Genomic DNA, 16,206 nt, shown 5'->3' with positions numbered 1-16,206 from the left:
ATGTTCTAAATAATTCTTATATATTAAAAAGAATATAAATCATTCAAGATAAGTGTATTTGATTCTATTTGAATTAGAAAACATCGTTGAACAGATTTGAACTTAGAAATTTTTAATATTTAATTTTTTTTTTAAATGAATATTTGCATTTAATTCACAAATTACTTGATAAATATGAAATGTTGAGTCATGGTATCGATTTTAAAAGCAAATAACTTTATTAATAAAATACAAAACAAAATATAATTTGAAAACACTAAAGCTCTATAGAATAATTTATTTTTGTTCAACTTTTGGTTGCTTTTTATGCTTCTTTCCTGGCTTTTGAATCTTACATGCCGCAAATAAATAATCCGAAAGAAGTCTGATTTCATTAAACTGTTGAACACCTGAAGGAACGAATCCTGATGAAGTCAGAACTTGTCCTTTGTCATTAATATCAACTTTTTGATCGGTTAGACACCAATGAATATTTGTAAAGCCGCCTTCGCATCCGATAAATGTGTAATTGATGTTTTTCACCTTAAAAGCTTCTGTCCAGAGTAAATAATTGAGATGGAATTTAAAATTATTTTCTGTATGACAATTTAAGCGTTCTATACTACTTAATGTAATATTTAAAACATCTAAATACTGTGCAGCATTGCCGAAGAATAGAGAATTTGAAATCATAAAATTATCTTTAATTGGTTTAGTTAATTCGCCAAAACATGATTGTAGGGTATAGTATTCATCTTGGACACTTTTAATTGATCTTGGTTCTACTACAAATGATATTTTATCTGAAGGAATATCCGAAAAAGGATCTTTTTGGAAAAATATCGTTGTATCAGATACGTGAAGAACTCTTGTTGTATGAGGATGCTTTTCTAGATATATTTTTTCGTGATTTTCTATTGGATATGAATAATTAATATCTTCAACTATTTCTACATCGAATTTACGCATTTCATTGTAATCTGAATTGTGTTTAACATTTGCAGGATTAAGAAAAACTACAATTGATGCTTGACAACCAGTTGATTTAAGTGATTTGATTGCGATTATATTAAATGGCGTAATACTTTTAAAGTGCATAAATACTATATCTGTTTTTGAACTCAGTTTGCTCTTAATCGGGTTATCCATGCAAAGAAGATTTAAGGATTGTCGATTTTCTTGAACGTAGTTAAACGAAATTCTGAAAATGGTGTAAGCTAGAAGAGCAATACTGAAAATTGGAAGAATAAGTATTGGATTAAAATGAGATGACCTATGTCTTCCAAATTTCATAATAAAAAAAACTCAGAAAAAAAGAAAATAAAGAAATTTTACAAAGCCAACGTTCTTTGATCTGCCGGATTAATAAAAGACATCCCATGAACATATTTTGTTGTTTAAAGCAGAAATAAACTGTTAACTTTTCAATCTCATGATCGCTGCATAATGAAGAGGAGTTTTTCCATCTCATAAGTGACCGGCTGAAATTTTTAATATTGCCAAGTAACGCTTGTTTGATGATATATGTCTCTCTGTTAATGGCCCTATGGCTGCTAAATAATCAATAATGCAAAACTTCAAATTTGGAAGATCTTCCTATAAGATCTTCTAAATTAGCAACTCTACTGACTACATTTTAGATTGCAATGCTTGAATTTTGATTTCAGAAATGGATGGTTGATGAAAAGTGAAATCATAAATTTTTCGATAATTTTGGATAACATTCAATGGATAAGTTTGTCTTATTGGTTGATGTAAGATTGAATAAATTCGGTTTTTATCGTTTGTAAACTCTTGAAAAAACAAACTTTTATAATGTCCGGAAGTGAGGATAATAGTAAGGAATACGATCGTCGTTCCGATGACGAAGAAGTATCAAAAGAAGAGAAAAATGATTCAGAATCCAAGAGTAGCACTGTTACAATTCATGTTGGCAATCTTTCTTTTGATACAACAGAAGAGTCTCTCAAGGCCAAATTCGCAGAATTTGGCAATGTCGTAACATGCAGAATTCCACGCAGGACAAGGACTGGTAAGTCAAAAAGTTTTGGCTTCGTTGAATTCTCAACAAAGGAAGATGCTGATAAAGCTATCAAAGAGATGAATGAGAAGGAGTTCGAAGGACGTACACTTAAAATTGAGATCTCAAATGGCCTCAGTGATAAGCCTCGTCGTGGAGATCGCCGCAATGAAGGACGTAGAGACCGCCGCCGCTATGATGATTACGACCGCAGAGATCGCCGTCACGATGACCGCAGAAGCCGTCGCCATGAATATGATGATTACGATCGCAGAGAACGCCGCCATCATGATTACGACGATTATGATCGCAGAGACCGCCGCCGCGATTACGATGATGACCGCAGAGAACGCCGCCGTCGCGACTATGACGATGACCGCAGGGACCGCTACTAAATTTTAGCAAGTTGTATTCTTTTACCTACCAATTGATTAAATAGTAAAACATAGCTCAATTTGATCCATAAAGGGCTGACTCGTGCTTATTCCTGTAATTATCCACTGGTAATTCGTTATTCCACTTTAAAGTCCGTTTAACCGGTTTTCAAGTGCAAAAACTATCACGTCTTACGTTTCAATTAGCAATAGTTTGATTGTTGCACGAATATATTCCAGTACTATGCATTTTCAGCAAAATAATGCTATTTTTTTATTAATATACTTTTCATTTGTTATGTGTCATAAACAATATAGTATAGATATAGTTATATAGTAAGAAATGACCCTATTGATCATTACATTTGGTAAATTAGATTTTTTTGTTTTTATATCAAGAATTGTTGCCACTCTTACCAAATGTGGTTTCAAACCAAGTGTGTAAGTATTGTTCCTCACAGGTGAATCGTATAATATCTTTATTGACAATTGATTTAAATTGATTGTTACATTTCCTTCTTAAGATGACCGTTTCTATGTTTGGATCAAAATAGTTGCTGTCATATAAGATTACATCCGAATGATTAAATATAAGATTCCCGATTCGAAAGCTTTCATTTCCAATCAATCATTCAATATGCCCTGCTATTTCATATACAAATAAATGCATTTATATATGTAATATACCTCAAAAATTGAAAATGAAATTTCAATTCAGTCAAATTGCTTTAGTATTGTAATTTAATATATATATAAAATGGCATTCAAAAAAATTGAATGATTGAATATACATTTTTTGTATTAAATCAGGAGAGTATTTAAGATTTTATTAAATTAGTTTGTATGTGTAATTTCACGATAATATGGAGCTCTAATTGGATCAAGCTGAACAAGCTTGTCTGTAATTTTAGCGATCTTTTCTTGATCAACTTCTTTCATTTTCTGGAGAACCCAAATTTGAGCCAATAAAACGTATTTTGCATTTGGTTCCATCTCCTGGAGCTCCTCGATGCTAGATTCGAGCTGTTCAAGAGTTTCTGCATCGTTGTAAATTTCTTCGTGATTAAGTAGCCAACGGAGGTAAATCCAGGCGCTCTGGTCATTGGCATCCATGTAAATGCATGTCTGAACAATATCGAGCTCTGCTTTGAAATCAGTAAGGTTAGGAAGCTGAGAACGGTAATGCCAAGCACTATAATTGCTGAAATCCTTTTGGATGAAGTCGTATGAGTTCTGCAACTCCTCCTCGTACTTGTTGCCCATTCTCTTGACAGCCCAACGTCTATGACGCCATGCATGGAAGTTTCTGAAATCAGCATTAAGAAGAAGGGTGCAGAGTTGAATTTCGTGATCGAGTTCGGTAATATTCATGTATTCAAAGCACCAGCGTCTATGATGGAAGGCCCAATATGATTTTGGATTTGATCTGATAACATTTTCAGAAATTTCGAGCTCAATATCTAACTGTTCTTTTGTTGCATGTTCTTTGAAGTATTTCTTTCTCATATTCCAGCAAGTGGCGAAATCATCTAAGCGCGTTAAAATAGGTGTTTTTGATTCTACCACTTCGTTGATTTTTTCTGGATGAGCTTGTGCGTCCATGACCTTTTCATACTCCTCACGAATATAAGCAATGGCCTTCTTTTGCTCAAGCTTCTTTGCTTCATCAAGAGGAACCTTCTTCCTTCCGTGCATCTTTGTCACTTTTTTGAACAAAAAAATCCCACATTAGAAAAGAATATCGATATTCTTAATGCATGCCCATTTATTGTAAGGGTTTCGTTTTGCTAAAATTGTCACTTTTATAGCATATTTGTTTTTGGATGTTTTGCGAAACCAAAAAAAAAACTATGATATACAATGTGTGTGTAAAGAAAATACTTTATTTACTAGTTAAAAAATCATTTGGTATTGATCAAGTTATTTTTTCTGGATAAGATATTATATGGATAATTGGATAGAAAATACAATTATATAATCTTGTACCTGGTTTAATTAAGCTAATTGTCATCAGAAACTTGTAATTTTTATGAACTTCAGATTTTCTTTTCATTACTGCTTTTCTTAATAGGTCAAGTTCTTATTTACGTTATAAAGTATGATATTTACAAATATCAAGTTATCATGTTTTTTGAGAAATTATGAGAAACAAACAAAAATGAAAAAGATAGGAATAGCAATGAATAGTGATGTGGGTATAGAAAATGTAAGAGATATGAATGCAAAGCAATCAGTATTTAGGATATTGACCATAGATTTCGAAAAAAAATGCTGCATATTGAGCGAAAACTATGATTATATTATAAGGCTGTCATTTAAAGCATAATGAAACTATTCCCTTTTCATTTTAATCGAATAAGATAGTAAAGATTTTTGAATTAGCTAGAAACTGATGAGATGTTTTCACAAATCAGATTTTTAATCTCTATAATGCATAATTCACTCAATATCTCAATTTTGATATTGCAAGATATTTTTGCTATCGGTTTCGCAATTTTGACACAATAGCAAGAGGGTTCTATTGTAATAAACAGAAATTCATCAAAAGTGACAGCTCTCAATTTTTTGACATTTGTAAATTCTAAATTGAATGAGAAAAATGAAATAATACTAAGCATAATACAATATTCTAGATTTAATTATAATTAGGAAAAAGTTAGTTTTGAGAGTACTTTTCATAGGCATATAGAATGAAATCTTCTGAAAAATAATATCACATAAACTCATATTATTTTCTAATATATAACTATTTTATATAAAAATCAAATTCAATGATCTTAAAAGCGAAGGATAAACCTCAAAATTTACGAATATAATGAGTGGGAATATAATGCTTATCTATCATAAAACCATATGAAAATATCAATTTTTGCTTTACGCCTAATTTTTGACGACAATTAGCAAAAAATGTTAAATGTTAACACTCAGTCCATTTGAATATGAAAAATAAAATTGACTTTGATTAAATGTTTTTATTTATCATGCAATTCTTCTTGCGACCAAAGATTTGAATAAAAGTTCAAAAAATAAGATAGCTTAAAAATAATATACGGTAGTGTTTACTAATAGATGAATAGTATATAAATTCTATTAAAATGGATTTGATCCAAAAAAATATAAAACCAAAAAAATTGTTATAATTTAAATGAAGAAGTAATTTAAAACGATTTTATTTATGATCAAATTTTATATATTTTTTTGGATCAAATCCATTTTAATAGAATTTATATACTATTCATCTATTAGTAAACACTACCGTATATTATTTTTTAAGCTATCTTATTTTTGAAGTTTTATTCAAATCTTTGGTCGCAAGAAGAATTGCATGATAAATAAAAACATTTAATCAAAGTCAATTTTATTTTTCATATTCAAATGGACTGAGTGTTAACATTTAACATTTTTTGCTAATTGTCGTCAAAAATTAGGCGTAAAGCAAAAATTGATATTTTCATATGGTTTTATGATAGATAAGCATTATATTCCCACTCATTATATTCGTAAATTTTGAGGTTTATCCTTCGCTTTTAAGATCATTGAATTTGATTTTTATATAAAATAGTTATATATTAGAAAATAATATGAGTTTATGTGATATTATTTTTCAGAAGATTTTGTGTTCTTCTTCAAAATTTTTTTATTAAAAAGAATCTTTACAAAATATACATTTACTTTAATTAATATTTAAAAACGTGCTCTATCAAAAGTTCCAAAAATTCAATATTTTAGCTTTTCTGAGGTGTCACTTTTGATGAATTTCTGTTTACAACACTATAAGCATTATTATCAACGTAGAATCTGAATATCATATCAGAAAATGTCGCAAATCTGACATTTACCCGACCAAATAGCAAAAATAATTGAATACTTTTCGCAAAAACTTTAAAAATCGATAAAAATATGAAATATAGATATTAAAGAGACTTTTTATATAATATTCATAAAGATTTTCCAAAAATATGATACCGCAAAATTAAAAAAGTGACGTCTTGAGTGGAGTCAAAGGTCGAAATTGCTAGCTAAATGTTTTTTTTAGCGAAATTGCGTATTGTACGTTTTTTTCGCAAAACGAAACCCTTATTTATTGTAATTACAAAGGTGAAACACCAACAAACACAAGACACCCACGGCTCTGACTAATATGATTGCAATTTAGAATTAATTATTGTTAGGAAATCAGGTTAAACTAGAAATATTGACACAGTATTCCATAGAGAACTGCTACATACGGTTGTCAGGCAAGTGTACGAGTTTATGCTGTTGGATCATTAAAAACATTCTTATTTCTAATGAAATTTATATTCAAAAAAGTTAAAAGACGAAAGAAAAGCATCTTATCTAGAAACACTATACATTTGCCCCATTTAGGATAAGAATTTCCGCTTTTCTTTACATACTGCAATATAAAAAGCAGTTACTCCACATTTATCTTTTATATTGATATTTCACCAAGTGAAGAGCTATTTAATACCATTAATATTTGCACCATATGTAAGAAGAAGTTTTCCTCGCCAATACTATTAGAATTTTACCTTAGAAAATTGGAACATAAAGCTAGATGTTTCAAAAAAATTGAGAGATATTTAATAATAAATAGACATTTAAAAAAAAATCGAGCAAATATATTAGCTACAAAATATATCTAATAATGTAACAAACAACACTATATGATTAGTTATTATAGAGCATTAGCTAAATCTTCATCTTTTGCATCAGTTCTCAAAGGCAACAGTTTCTTTGCGAGATCGATTGATTTCGGTGTCATTTGGAGATCTTTCTTAACCATTTGTATTCTGTCTGCTGGTGTGCACATTATTTTCGCAGCAATGTCAAGGTCTTCGAACTTGATATTGACGAAATCTAAGTTGAATTTGATGAAAGCATTTCTGTATTCATTCAAATCCATTGATAATTGCATTGTTCCTTCAGGGAAATCATAACGAACTTCAAACAAAGCATTGCAAATTGTGTCAATGAGTTCCTTTGCCAAAACAGAACAGAAAGAGATATTGTTATCTCCTGACAATGCTGTTGCTTCTTGAATTACTGAATTTGGTCCAGTAAGTATCTGGCAAATTTCTTTGCAAGATTGAGAAACAGATCCATCAACATTCTGTTGAAGAAATGAGTTCTTGAAGTTCTTCGTAGCGACAATGGATTTGACTCTATCTGTGATGATGTTGATGCAGATTTGAAGATTTTTCGTGATTCCATCTTCTAATGAGGAAATTAAGCTTTCTCTGTCGCGTAGGAACATCTCATGGTACTGTGGTTTCTGCATCAAATGCGGTTTAAGGATTTGGCTGTATTTGGCTTCAATTGTAAGGATTGACATGTTAATAACAGATGTAATTGCCAAAAACCTTGGAACTGTGTTGATATCGTTCTCTTTCATCATACAGATCCTGCAAGCTTCTAAGTATGTGATCAAATACTCTCTTAAATTGGCTTGGATGACAAGATCAATCAATGATTTGAGAACTTGGTGTTTTCTCTGCGGATCGCAAAGTACAACGCATCTTTCCCATGCAGCAGCACCATTGGTGAGGATGGTGATCGGCATTTGTGGGTTAAATTCGGAAAAGATATCATATGATACTTCTTCTTTACGAGTTAACCACTTCTTTGCGTTCTCAATGATCTGTCTGAGCTTCTTAAGGTGTGGAACGACTTGTTCAAGCATGATATTCGTCAGAGCTTGAGTTTCCAAAGTTTCATAACTTGTTTGGAAGTTATGGAAGGTATTTTCCATGATGTTCTGGTTGGAAAACGTTTGTCCGTCAAGGGCCCAAATTGATTTAAGCATTTCATCGGTTTCATTATGTAATTTGTAGAACATATCACAAAATCTGTTTTGTTTTGAAGGAGTTTCAAGATAATGATTCAATACTCTTGATATAAATGCATCAAAGACCGTGTTAAATACTGTTGTAACTAAAACAGTCTTTGGTTGTTGGCTTCCAGTGAAAATGACATCAATTAAGTCCCAGGATTTCTTGCAATCAGTGACAAAGAAGCTGCAAAGTCCCTTGTAGTGGTCAAGAAGGATGCTTTCGTCTTCAAATAAGTATTTTTCTTTGAAATGATACTTTTTGCCGGCATCAGTCATGATTGGTGTAGATTTGATGAAAGCTTCCATAGCCTCGTATTCGTGTGATAGCAATCCTAGTGCTGATGCGCATTTTGCTTGTTCATATTTATTGATTTTGCTATTTGCAACGAATTGCTCAAGGAGTTGATCTTTAAGACGCTCTCTGTATTGAATCAGATTTATGCGAGCATTCTGTAAGTAATCTCTTTCAGCAGAAGTAACAATTTTGAATAATTTAGCGCAAAGCTCCGCACATTGATACAAAGTAGGTGGGAATTTAATTGATTTAAGTAAAATGTCAAGAGGATCAAAGGCAGGAACTAATACTTCTTGAGGCGGATTGTCAGGATTATTTGGATCAGGAGGTGGCTGGTTTGGAGCTCTGACCATGGGAGGATCTTCTAGTGGCTTATTGAATTCTTGGATGTAGGTAATGATAATTGACATATCTTCGGCTCTTTGAACTAATGACGCTGCAAAATCAAGCTGATCTGTAACTTTTGAAAAATCGACGGAGATTTGATTGGTTGAGGCATATAGTTCATTAGATCTATCCTTAGTTTCTTGTAAATTTTTGGTAATTTTTGCTAAATTTGCAACAAAATCTTCTCTTTTTGATGTTGCTTCATTTGCATAATGCTTTAAATCTAAAATATTGCTTTCACGTAACTTTAATAAGTCCATTTGGTCTGCTTTGAGATTTTTTTCAATATCTGAAATCATAAATTCGGTGACCGGTATCTTTTTAGAGTCTCTTTCTCTAACAGCACTCATGTACTTACCTGCGGTAATAGAGTCTAAGTAATAAACAGAACTTTCTTTAGTTTTCATCAATGTCACTTTTTATGCAGAATTTCTCTAAACTTTGGGGTCGTATGATACAATGCATTTTCTTTATATTTTCAAATTATAAAAAAATAAAAAGTGACACCTATCAAATAATTTTATCGAAAAGTATGGATTTCTTTAAGGTTATTTTTGAAAGCGCTCTTTGGTGCTTCATTGCCTGATCTATTTATTTTTATTCAACAAAAATAGTTCAATTCAGTTTTAAACATCTAAGCAAAGCATTGTCAGTATTTCTTTTGAAAATATTTTTTGGAATGGCAACTCAAATTGCGATTTAAAAAATTTATATGTTATTTTGTATCCACAAACTAAGACATCACGTAAAATCATCATAAATTAGATAATATGTACGAAAATATGTACCTACGATTCACTTTTTAAATTCTTAAAAACCATTGACAGAAAATCTTTAAAACATAATCATTTCAAATACACTGCAAGTAATCTTAGCCATATCTTAATTAATATAACAAAAATCATAAGATTAATCCTAAGAATAATCTTATATGGAATCCATTGGCAGTTACAAAAGGAGCATTGATTTAGAAAAATAAAGTTTATTAAAATTAATCATTCTTTATTTTCTTGTTTAAAATAATAGTTTGATTTTTTTAAATGGTGATTTTATTAGTTTCCATAACTCTGAGAAGATAATTTCGGCTGGAGGATCTCCCAAATTGAAAGGAGGGTGATAGTACTTTCGAAGAACTTCATTAGGTCCATCTCTGGATAAGAGTGATATCGTATGAAAACACTCATATTTAAAATCGACGTTATCGAAAGTATAAAACATTCGATCACCAAAACGAATTTCATCGGCTTTCTTGAAAAAAAAATTCAAACAGGAGCGAGGATCTAAAAGATGAAAGTCGAGACTATCAGGTTTCTCAAAAAAATATGGAGTATATTTTTGAATCTGAATGTTGTATTTCTGAATGCAATTTAGAATATCATTTGTTGTTAAAATATCAAGCATTTCTGTAAATGAATCAACATTTTCAATTTTAATATGAAAAGAAGCGCGCCCAATGACAACAAAACCTGGATTATACTGAACAAAAACCCACAAAACTGCATTTGTTGGTGAATCCAAATCTTCTGCCAAGAAAAAGGGAACTTGTTCTCTAACATAAACATCTTTGTGGCGTGCTTTAAATAAATCTATTTGAAAAATGTCTGAAAAATTTGGGGGATTTGACATCATGTAGCTATATAGATAGTTGAATATCTCCGTATTAGTTAAGAATCTGGAATCAGTCCAGAACAAAGAGTTTATTACATTATTTAAAACCATTAAACTCTGTCACTTTTTAAAATTTTGATTGTAATTTTATCAAAATTTAGGGATCATTGCAACGATAGATAAACTTTATGACATCTTTTGTTCGTGTTCATTCCATACCTAAATTGTCACTGAATTATTATAAGAATTCTGTCACTTTTTAAAATTTTACTCAATCAATTCAAAACCAAGAAATTTTGATTAATATTGATATTGATTCAAAAATATAGTTGAATTTGAATTAAAAAATAATTAAACATATTTTCCTTCGAAAAGTCTCCCTATCGTTTTTCTAAAATTTTGAACAAGAGACTTTACGAAGGAAAAGGAGTTTATGACTTGAGGAATTGCATTTTTTGGTAATGCATTTCATGTTGCCGTATCATTAATAAACTTTAACAGATTTTCATTACTAAGATTTCGAGATACAACATACAATTCTCAAATTCTATTGCTTCAATACAAATTGTTACATTAAAACATGGTGTATATTATTAATATATCTTCTTAACATATTTTCCCATAATATCTTAATAAATAAGGTCGTCAAACAATTGTGCGTTTTTAAAAAGCCAACGTTTGAGAGGAAAATTGAGTACTTTCTGACATAAAAACCCACAATGCCAAAAACTTTGAAAGATCAAAAAAATACTAGTGTCAGAATGTTTACAAATGTAAACTTTCTGATAAACAAAGTCTCAGATAGTACTCAAGTAACGGTTATTAATTTCCACACTTTTTTTGTCAATCATATAACAAAAATCATAATTTAGTGCTTCTTCTATATCAATGAATCACATATGGAATCCATTGGCAGTTACAAAAGGAGCATTGATTTAGAAAAATAAAGTTTATTAAAATTAATCATTCTTTATTTTCTTGTTTAAAATAATAGTTTGATTTTTTTAAATGGTGATTTTATTAGTTTCCATAACTCTGAGAAGATAATTTCGGCTGGAGGATCTCCCAAATTGAAAGGAGGGTGATAGTACTTTCGAAGAACTTCATTAGGTCCATCTCTGGATAAGAGTGATATCGTATGAAAACACTCATATTTAAAATCGACGTTATCGAAAGTATAAAACATTCGATCACCAAAACGAATTTCATCGGCTTTCTTGAAAAAAAAATTCAAACAGGAGCGAGGATCTAAAAGATGAAAGTCGAGACTATCAGGTTTCTCAAAAAAATATGGAGTATATTTTTGAATCTGAATGTTGTATTTCTGAATGCAATTTAGAATATCATTTGTTGTTAAAATATCAAGCATTTCTGTAAATGAATCAACATTTTCGATTTTAATATGAAAAGAAGCGCGCCCAATGACAAAACAACCTGGGTTATATTGAACAAAAAACCACAAAACTGCATTTGTTGGCGAATCCAAATCTTCTGCCAGGAAAATAGGAACTTCTTCTCCAATATAGACGACTTTTTGACGTTCTTCGAATAAATTTAATTGAAAAAATTCTGAAAAATTCGGCGGATTCGACAACATGTAGCTATATAGATAGCAGAATATCTCCGTATTAGTTAAGAATCTGGAATCAGTCCAGAACAAAGAGAAAGGCGTATTATTTAAACCCATTAAAATCTGTCACTTTTTAAAATTTTGATTGTAAACTTATCAAAATTTAGGGATCATTGCAACGATAGGTAAACTTAATGACATCTTTTGTTCATGTTCATTTCATACCTAAATTGGTACTGAATTGTTCTAAGAATTCCTCACAAAATAACTTTAATTAAATTTGATTCCAAATATTTTGAAGATCTAAAAAATCAAAATTTTCTTGTTGAATTTAACTCATATTCCTTAGTTAAGTCTTTTATACAATTTTTAAAGTCTTTTCTATGAAGAAGTACGATGAGGAGGCTTTGCTTTGGAAAATGAGTTTATGTTTTGTATTGAATATATTCATATTTTGCATTTGCCGCTCATCTCTTGTTTATTTGAATGTTTATAGCATAAAGCAATATTGATTAAACTTATAAATATAAGCTTTGTTCGGAATTGAAATAGTTTAACAAATATCAGATGTTTTTCCTTCAAACTATATGACATTATAATATTTGTAAACTGCTAAACTGATTAATTGATATTTTTAGCAAAATTAAAATAATATTTTTACCATATATTAATAAACTTATGTCCGATATAACGACTTTTATTAAAATAAAATAGATAACTGTTTTATGGGTACTTAGGTAAGTGTTTGATATAGATATGGTCAAGGGAGTGTACATCCTGGAATGGAGGACGGTTGCGCTCGATTCTCTCTGACTCTGGACGAGCTTTGTAAGTATTGATCATCAATGGGAACTTCTGATCTGATTTCTGTCCGAATTGTGATGTTGGAGCATACATCTGTACAACGGAAGCAGCATTTTGGATCCAGCCGTTGAAGTTTGGTGCTGACCAAATAGTAATGCATTTTCCATTCAATGAAGTAGTATTGCCATTCATGCAAAGTTGTTTTGATCTAATCATGCAAGTAAGGCCGTTCAGCTTGAAGAAATTCTCGAGAACATCCTCACCGAAGTATACTCCATGGTGGCCTTCGATCGGCTTCGTTCCTGACATGCCTTCCTTCGGAATGGACCAAACAAGAGAAGACCAGTAGTCGCTAAGAGGTACTTCCACGAAACGGTTAAATTCGTTGATCTGGTTGAGCTTAGTAATTATTCCATCAATGCCACCGGAAAGGCAGATATATTGATATGAAACTTGGGCTGCGAGCGGAAGTGAATCGAAAGCATCCATGAGATATTCCCATGCTCTAGCTGAGCCGTATGCGTTAATTATTTCTTCGTATAGGCCACAAACTAAAGTAAGGCGACGAGATTCATGTGCTCCTCTAAGAAGATAGACATGGTCTGGGTACTTGAGGGCAAGAGAAAATAGGAGAGAAACGGTGGCAATATTTCTATCGCCGTAATTAACGAAATCGCCTAAGAAAAGATAGCTTGTGTACGGAACAGCACCGCAAACATCAAACATTTCGTGAATATCGTCGAGTTGGGCATGAATACTGCCGACAACTGTCATTGGTTGTGTAATTTGTAAGAGATTAGGGTGTGTTGAATAAATTCTTTGAAATTGTTGGCAAAGCTGCACGAACTCCTCCTCATTAGGTTCAATAGGTGGGAGGGCCATTGCGTTCTGCAAGAATTGATTGATGTTGAATTCGGTCTCCGGTTGTGCTGCGCTCATTAACAATTAAAAAAACCGTTGTCAAAACAGCTTTTGATAAAAAATGAAATGAAGCAAATCACAATAATCCGATTCAATATAAAAGAATAAATATAGGGATATCATAGTCCATTTTTACGTATTTCATAGTTCAATTTTTACTTATCAAATTTCATTCTGCATCCGAAAAGTCAAAATTCAAGTAAGGATTCCTACCAAATATATTTGTTAGTTCCCTCATATCTTCTTTGTGTATCACAATGAAGTATTTGCGCTAAAAACGATTCGGATTTGAGATAAATATTTGTTAAAATGCCTTTTCAGAGATAATAATGTGATGAACAACAGACTCTATCTAATGTATATGGCGAGGTGATATGTTATGATCTTATTCAAGTATTTTTATGTGAGAATCAATTTTTTATCATCATGTATATCCTATTTGGATACTCAATATTATGAACAGCTGAGAACCCTAAAAGGAATATAATTGAAATACTAGATGATATAGAAAAATTAAATTAAAAAATGATACAGGAACGGAACTTTTTAAAAGTTTGTGCATTATATATGAAAAGGAAACTTAACAAGAATAAGTGACTGTGAAATGCATTATTTGAGCAATTATTTGGTGAAATTCAAAGTACAAATCAATACTTAAAGCGCTCGGTTAATCATAAAATAACGTCATTATAATGTTGCTTTCATATCTGTAGTTGTTTTTTTTTGTATATATATAATATAAAAAAAAATCTTGATTCCATTCTCAAAAGATGCATCTCACTTGCATATATTCACTGATGTATCTAAAGTTTATAAGTCAATTAAAAAGTATTTACTGAAATAAAATGAGAAATTAATTGGCCTTTTTTTCTGCTCTAAAAGATAATTCATTCTTCCTAGCAACAAATTCAGGCAATGGATTTACTAAGTTGAGTTTCTCCATTATTTGTTCAATATGGAAATGATTATTGATCAATTGTTCAACCTGATCAAGAATTCCTGCCTGGAACAATTTCTCGAACTCAAGCTTCTGTTCTTTATCAAGCGTTGCTGCTTCTGTTAAGACGAAGTTTTTAATAAAAGCAGCATTATTTCTACTTTCTGGTTTTGTTGCGATGCAGCTCAATACAAGTGACTTTAATTTATATTCGTAATTATATAACTCTTTGATCCTATCCTCGTTTTGCATTATTTTCTCAATTTCAGATTCTCGATTAATTTGTAACTTTTTCAGGAGTATATAGATATTATCTTTCAAATAATTGATGATATCTGCATCATATAAGTCATTCGGACTGAGGTCTTGGAAATCTTCAAAATCTTCTGGGTATCTCTCAACAAAGGCAATGATTTCCTCAACATCCTTTTCCGTTTCTTTAAGAGGTTTGTCGAGATTTTGTGCAATATGATCGACATTTGCCAAAACGCTTTGAACTTGATCTAATTCAATTTCGCAGGATTTAATTACGGCTTGAGCTGCTTAGTTCGGCTCATTTCCTGTCATTATATAATATATCACACCACCAAGTGCGAAAATATCGGAAGCTGGCGTGTAATCGAGAGATTTAATAACTTCAAGAGAATGATAAAGACCTGTTCCATGGCGCTTAGAAGTCATCATTGGATTGTCTGTTTTTTGAACATCATCGTAATCGATGATGTGAGGGTAATGTTTTGTATCAATTCGAATATTCTTTGGACAAATATCTCTGTGAATAATTTTGTTTTTGTGAAGAGTCTCCAATTGATCGGCAATAAAATAAATCCATACTAATTTTTCGGCATCTGAAGCTTTGTTTTTTTCCAAATAATAGTATAAATCGTCTCCTTTAATGAGCCTAAAATCAGCGTAAAGGCTACCATCATCATTCTTATGAATATCAATGAGTTCCTGGAGGAAAATGTTCTCTTTTTGAAGTTTTGCAGTTTCTAGAATTTTATTGATTACGCCTTTCCTATTATTTGCCACGAAACTTGAATTTGAATATATTTTACGAAGTATTCCTTCATTTTCAAAAACTTCAATTTCAGCATTATTTCCTGCATGATAAGTATCGCTCATTTTTATTTTTGTTTTTTTTTTTTGACTAGACTAAATTAATTCATTTCTTAATTTTTTGACTGCTTGTGATATGATTGCAATCTATTTTTATACCAGTTGAATAAATTATTTGTTGACAGAATTCAATTTTCCAAAGTCAACAATCATAATTTCTTTGCCAAAGAACTTTTCTATTGAAACATCAGATTGTCTTTGTCTTACTACACAAATTGAACTATATTGAATTTCACGCAAAATCTATCAAGAACAATACGATTTCAATGAAATCATGGTGAATTGTATAAAAGATCAAGATTTACAGGTGTAACATTGAGACAACTGAACTATATCGTTCCTAAGCTAATGTTTAGAAT

At 31.0% G+C, this 16,206-nt stretch overlaps 7 protein-coding genes across 7 annotated transcripts, besides 2 other annotated features; 1 reads left to right on the top strand and 6 right to left on the bottom strand.

The window, feature by feature from the left end:
- Positions 1-75: 75 nt before the first annotated feature.
- Positions 76-1,272, bottom strand: TVAGG3_0587990 (uncharacterized protein; the record flags this gene model as incomplete). The annotated part of the gene is made up of 1 exon (XM_001314445.1): positions 277-1,272. One exon carries the CDS (start codon positions 1,270-1,272, stop codon positions 277-279), a length of 996 nt encoding a protein of 331 aa, XP_001314466.1.
- Positions 1,273-1,789: 517 nt separating this feature from the next.
- On the top strand, positions 1,790-2,816 carry TVAGG3_0587980 (peptidyl-prolyl cis-trans isomerase protein; the record flags this gene model as incomplete). The annotated part of the gene is made up of 1 exon (XM_001314446.1): positions 1,795-2,394. The coding sequence occupies one exon, from the start codon at positions 1,795-1,797 to the stop codon at positions 2,392-2,394; it is 600 nt and encodes a 199-aa protein (XP_001314467.1).
- A 363-nt stretch (positions 2,817-3,179) lies between these two features.
- On the bottom strand, positions 3,180-4,068 carry TVAGG3_0587970 (protein geranylgeranylation; the record flags this gene model as incomplete). The annotated part of the gene is made up of 1 exon (XM_001314447.1): positions 3,208-4,068. One exon carries the CDS (start codon positions 4,066-4,068, stop codon positions 3,208-3,210), a length of 861 nt encoding a protein of 286 aa, XP_001314468.1.
- An 829-nt stretch (positions 4,069-4,897) lies between these two features.
- Positions 4,898-4,934: a mobile genetic element.
- A 1,172-nt stretch (positions 4,935-6,106) lies between these two features.
- Positions 6,107-6,144: a mobile genetic element.
- Positions 6,145-6,373: 229 nt separating this feature from the next.
- TVAGG3_0587940 (exocyst complex component Sec10-like family) lies at positions 6,374-9,283 on the bottom strand (the record flags this gene model as incomplete). The annotated part of the gene is made up of 1 exon (XM_001314448.1): positions 7,052-9,238. One exon carries the CDS (start codon positions 9,236-9,238, stop codon positions 7,052-7,054), a length of 2,187 nt encoding a protein of 728 aa, XP_001314469.1.
- Positions 9,284-12,686: 3,403 nt separating this feature from the next.
- Positions 12,687-13,816, bottom strand: TVAGG3_0587930 (phosphoprotein phosphatase protein; the record flags this gene model as incomplete). Its single annotated transcript, XM_001330765.2, has 1 exon — positions 12,790-13,809. One exon carries the CDS (start codon positions 13,807-13,809, stop codon positions 12,790-12,792), a length of 1,020 nt encoding a protein of 339 aa, XP_001330801.1.
- Positions 13,817-14,644: 828 nt separating this feature from the next.
- On the bottom strand, positions 14,645-14,980 carry TVAGG3_0587910 (uncharacterized protein; the record flags this gene model as incomplete). The annotated part of the gene is made up of 1 exon (XM_001330766.1): positions 14,645-14,980. One exon carries the CDS (start codon positions 14,978-14,980, stop codon positions 14,645-14,647), a length of 336 nt encoding a protein of 111 aa, XP_001330802.1.
- A 291-nt stretch (positions 14,981-15,271) lies between these two features.
- On the bottom strand, positions 15,272-15,853 carry TVAGG3_0587920 (protein serine/threonine kinase protein; the record flags this gene model as incomplete). Its single annotated transcript, XM_001330767.1, has 1 exon — positions 15,272-15,853. The coding sequence occupies one exon, from the start codon at positions 15,851-15,853 to the stop codon at positions 15,272-15,274; it is 582 nt and encodes a 193-aa protein (XP_001330803.1).
- Between the last annotated feature and the right edge of the window lie 353 nt (positions 15,854-16,206).

Source organism: Trichomonas vaginalis, chromosome II (genome assembly GCF_026262505.1).
Source record: "Trichomonas vaginalis G3 chromosome II, whole genome shotgun sequence".
NCBI classification, from domain to species: Eukaryota; Parabasalia; order Trichomonadida; family Trichomonadidae; genus Trichomonas; species Trichomonas vaginalis.
The sequence above is the reverse complement of the archived record's forward strand: the minus strand, read 5'-3'. Positions and strand labels throughout refer to the sequence as shown.